General features: G+C 44.9%; 1 protein-coding gene across 1 annotated transcript in view; it reads left to right on the top strand.

Moving 5' to 3' along the window:
• Window positions 1-5,000, top strand: part of LOC138194478 (eukaryotic translation initiation factor 3 subunit H) — a 53,954-nt gene that overhangs the window by 3,495 nt on the left and 45,459 nt on the right. Inside the window, exon 2 of the mRNA XM_069143249.1 lies at window positions 3,828-3,984. Coding sequence (XP_068999350.1) covers window positions 3,828-3,984 — 157 coding nt within the window. The remainder of the gene's footprint in view (window positions 1-3,827; window positions 3,985-5,000) is intronic.

The raw sequence follows: 5,000 nt of genomic DNA, 5'->3' as shown, positions 1-5,000 counted from the left end.
AACTAAACACGTTTGAGGAAGATCGCATCGAGCCAGCAGGCGGAAGCTGGCAGATGAAGTGGGACTCTGCGGTGGTCTTCATCCATGACTTAACCCAGCAGATGACTCATGCCACACAAAAGCGTTTTCTCTCTCAAGTATATCAGAACCAATGTCGAGTGTAGAGTATGTCTGCACTTCAGTGGCGCAAAAAGAAAACTCATTACGGGATCGTCTCTTCTCGCTGTACTTTCTCATAACTTGAGCCCCGTTGTGGCAGGAATATAAGCCCTTTTGTGTGAGCGAGAGAAGATTTATGATAAGAATTAAAGGCAGCCAACGGGGGATTTGGACCGCAATTGATTTTGCACAATTCAATTTTAAGCTTGTTGATTTATAATACACTGTCCACATATCAATCTCGGGCTTCTCCACATGAGGTGAGCTCATCGGGCTAGCTGCTGGTGAGCTAGATCAATAAAATTAGACGTGTGGGAGTGAGAGAGAGAGAGAGAGAGAGAGAGAGAGAGAGAAGCAGGAAAAGACAATACCGAAGAGGTGGCCTTTATATGCGTGCAAACCTGCAGCTTTCCAGGCTTTCAGTACAATACCTGATGACATTTACTCAACAGCAAGAAGCCAAACCTACAAATCCTTGGAAACCTCCGGTCTTCCTTCCTTCCTTCCTTCCTTCCTTCCTTCCTTCCTTCCTTCCTTCCTTCCTTCCTTCCTTCCTTCCTTCCTTCTCTCTGTTGTGGTGCGGATAGCTCTTCAGTTCCTCTCTTTAAAGCATTTCTGTGGATTCAGGAGTTTTCTTAAAACCCTGCCCTATTTGCACTATTTGTTTGCCCTCACGCGAGTTGTTTTTGGCCGCTTGTCCATCTCTCATGTCCTCCTTTTCCAGACGGACGCTATTTAAGTGTGATGAACAGATTGCCAAGAGTTGGATAGCTGAGAGCATTGTGTATCTGTGCTATCTGCTCTCACTGATGGAGGGAAACGAGAAAAGCTATTTGCTGGCAGGAAAAAGGAGCCAAAGCTCAAAGAGTTTTGGGGGGGGGGGAGGGGGGCACTGTGGCGGGGTTGGCTTTGTAAAGCAGCCAGCGCTGACGACCCTGAGGACTTCCACCGTAGCCCTCCTCCGCCCCCGCTGCATCCCCTCGCTCCGTCTTCCTTTGCCACACCCGCCTCCTCTCCTAGCCCACACCTCGTCCCTTCCTGCACTCCTTTATCATCATTTTCTTCATCCCTCTGGTTTCTCTATCTCACATTTCCTCTGTTGCATTTCCACCTTTCATCTCTCATTTTGCCCCGATCAACCAGCTACTCACTCTCTCCCCCCACCGACCCGGTGCTCAGACCTTCCTCCCCTCTCAGTCGGAAAAGCCAAGTCAAGGCAGGCAGGGAATGAGATTTGTTTTTCTCCCCCGCTCTCACCCCATGTTATCCCTCTTCTCCCGCCCCCAGCTCTTGTACTTGTTGCATGACAGGTCCGGCACTCCATTGAAATAAATCATCTCTCAGGACTCTCTCTCTCTCTGTGTGTGTGTGTGTGTGTGTGTGTGTGTAGCTGAGACCAGTAAGGGCTCCCTCATGATGGTGCTGGGTGTTTTGTTATGAGCATGGCTCCAGGACTGCCACCCTGCTCCTGTGTATGTGTATGTGTGTATTATTAATGCCTCTGGCTGTGACCTGCCCACACTGTTATCAGTGTGATTTATGCTCTCCCGCTCCACACTATGCTTTTCAGCTTTTTGCCCTGTTCCTGTTCATTTAGACACTTTGCCGTGTAGTCTCCCCTTTGCCACGGCTTTTCTGTTTTTGCTGGTCAGTGTGTCTGTAGATGGGTTGCTGTATGTGTGTGGGAGTCTGTCTATATATATGTATTGTGTGCGTAGCTGCTGTCCTAAGTGTCAGTGACGCAGCATTAGAGCTCCAACCTGCTCCTGAATCATACCGAGGCTTTTTCTATTGGACCATTTTTATCTGGCATTAAAAATTAAATGCCTACAGTGATGCATGGACGCCGAGTCCAGATGAGGCACGATTATGTGGGTTATCAGACTACCAGTCCAAATATACCCTCCCGCTGTACAAGGGTAGAATCTTTCCTAAAGATTTTATGTATGCTGCCTCCTCTCTCTCCAGTGTAATTTGCCAAGCAGTGCTGAATACTAACTGGCCTTTTGTACTCACTCAAGATCAGTGATGCACCAATGCTGGAGTCTGCAGGTGTTGCTTCCTACTGCAGGCTCCAGCTCTCAGCCACACTCACTGATTGCCTTCGTAAGTTGTCTCCAGAATTTCTTCTTTAATGTAACAAGGGTTTTTGGCAGTTCTGTGATTTAATGTAAGTGCTTAGCGGACAGTAAAGAGGGTTCAGCAATTTTTGTTTGGATGGAAGGGGAGTTTGAGTAACTAACATGTGCTGTATGCGCCCAGTCATTCTGAAATATGAATTCTTACGCTGCCACTCTAAAAGTGACACTTTTTGACATATTTGAGGAAGCGGCGTCTCAGCTTCAGGCCTCAGTGGGTCGTTCACGTGGCAATCAGAAAATGACATTTGAAAGCCAACGCTGCTGTGTAACGTATCGCCAACTTGTGGGATATGCTGAGTCAGGCGAATTAATCAGCCAGGCTACACTATGAGCACATGCAAGTTTACAATGCACCTTGCGCTCCTGACTTGAAATGCCTTCTCGAGTCTTGGACAGTGACGCTCTGCCCCTCCTGAAACTCAAATGTCACTCGAAACACCTCACCAAGCTCATTGCTTCATTGCTGTAGGCTTTCTGAAGCATTTTAAGGGTCTCCGTTGCTGATTTCCCAAGTTTTATACATGTAGCACAGGTGATGATGTTAATCAAGCTACAAAACTTTGAATATTTACTCACGGAGGTTATAGCTCTCCATGCTTGTCACCGTTCGCATGAAACAGAAGCAGTCTTGGAAGTTTTTCATTTTCCCCTTGTATCTCTCCATCTGTATAAATGTCAGAAGACGGGATCGCCTGAATTTATTTGTCAGCAGACTGCGAGTCCAAACTAATTATGTGTTTTATTTCACAATTCAGATGGTGTACATGCAATTTCTGTATTACAAGTAAGTTGGGGTGTGCTGGCAATCCCTGTAGCAAAGATGAAGCCTCCCACTGTAATGAAAGTGCAAATAGTCATGTGAACTCCCATGTAACCATTTATATTTACATTATCCCACCTCTCCAGTGTAGAGATATGTAGCATGGCCTGTTAAATACTGTCACTGTTAGCTGCTTGTGTGTTAAAGACAAGTAAACTCGCAATGTTAAAAACCTTAATTATAATGTTTCCTCACTCACTTTTCCTTAGAGGTAATAATGGTTCTTAATTAAATTGGAAATCAGTATGATTTTCTCACAGTTTAATGTACCCTTGAAAGTCACTTTGTCTAAATTCTTCTCCATTGGTATTAGTTAAATTGTTGAAATTATTTGCAGTGATAAAACAATGTGTTGAAGAACAAAGACATACATCTGCAAATCTGCATTAGGCTTTAAAAAAAACCCATCTCAACAGAGATTAATGAGCATAAATTAACACGACGAGCAGAGACATAATTGAATTGGATAACATAAATCAAAGGGTGATAAAATATAATAACAGCAAATGCTATAATTGCCACAAAATGCACAAACCTTTGCCACAATAAATAACCGAGCTGCGGCTCAGAAAACGAAATCACTTCTCAGAAAACTGTTACTGAACAGTAACAGTAAGCCGGGTAAAGCCTCCGCACCTCCCTCTCTTTGTCCTTCCTGTTGCTGCAGTATGATATTACAGCGACGTTGTTGTTTTCTGCTTTCACAGGTGGTGCTGAAGATTATCAAGCACTACCAGGAAGAGGGCCAGGGCAGCGAGGTGGTTCAGGGCGTCCTGCTGGGCCTGGTCGTCGAGGACCGGCTGGAGATCACCAACTGCTTCCCCTTCCCCCAGCACACGGAGGACGACGCAGACTTCGATGAAGGTAACCAAGAAAAGCCCCCCCCCCCCCCCCCCCCACACACACACACACACACACACACACACACTCTGTTTGTTGTATTGATCTCCTCCCGCAGCTGAGAAAACACACATAAGTGCATGTTAAGCACCAAATGCCTGTAAGACAGTAAAAATAATGAGGTCTGCTTTGACTGCGGCTGACAAATTTCCGAGGTGATGATATTTGAATTCTTTAATAACACGGAGGCTATGGTGTTTGCTTCTCATCAAATTTGGAAACTCCACCAAAGATAAGAGCATCTTTGTCATTTAGATTCTGCTGCATGCCTCTATGACATGCAAATTTGGATGATTAAGTTTGTAATTAGCACCGAGTTCTTGAGTTGGTCTACCAGATGGCACCGAAAATATTATCTTGAAAGATTTCTGTGACAAAAGTGTGTCGCTTTTGGTTGGAAAAATAGTAGAGTTTGGTATTGCTCCGTTTGATCATGCTCTTTATAAGTGAGCCAAAAAGTTAGATTAGATATTTTGTGATTGATTTAAAAACAAACAAATACGTGAAAATAGAAGGAATCTTACTGGAGCTGGCTCTGAAATACAGCAAACTGGCTCACAACAAACATTTGACAGGAATATAATTGTGTATTAGTTTACAAAGATGTGTTTTTGACTGAGAAACTGGGGATCACTATTCTTAACCTGCTGAAAATGCCACAAACCTTGAAGAATTAATAGACCATCCAAGATAAGAGTAACATATCAGCAACTCTCTGGATGTCGGAGTCTTGTTTCCTTGGAAGTGTGCGCGCTCACGATGTCCCCAAGCAGGTGTTAAGTACAACACTGACTTCTCACTGAGATAACTAGGTGCTGGGCGTCCTACTCTGTCAGCGGCAGGGTTGATGTGCGAGAACAGTCGTGCAGGGTTACGGAACGCTTCAACATTTTGGTTACAGGTGGGCAGCTCGGACGTGCGCAGGTTTTGATTGCATTTTGATCTGCGCACACGTACTCGCTTTTCATTTCCCCCACCTG

The sequence above is a fragment of the Embiotoca jacksoni genome, unplaced genomic scaffold (genome assembly GCF_022577435.1).
Source record: "Embiotoca jacksoni isolate LCO1_2020_lvr unplaced genomic scaffold, fEmbJac1.0.p SCAF_11, whole genome shotgun sequence".
Taxonomy (NCBI): Eukaryota; Metazoa; Chordata; class Actinopteri; family Embiotocidae; genus Embiotoca; species Embiotoca jacksoni.
Note: the sequence above shows the minus strand (reverse complement) of the source record. Positions and strands in the feature narration are given on the sequence as shown.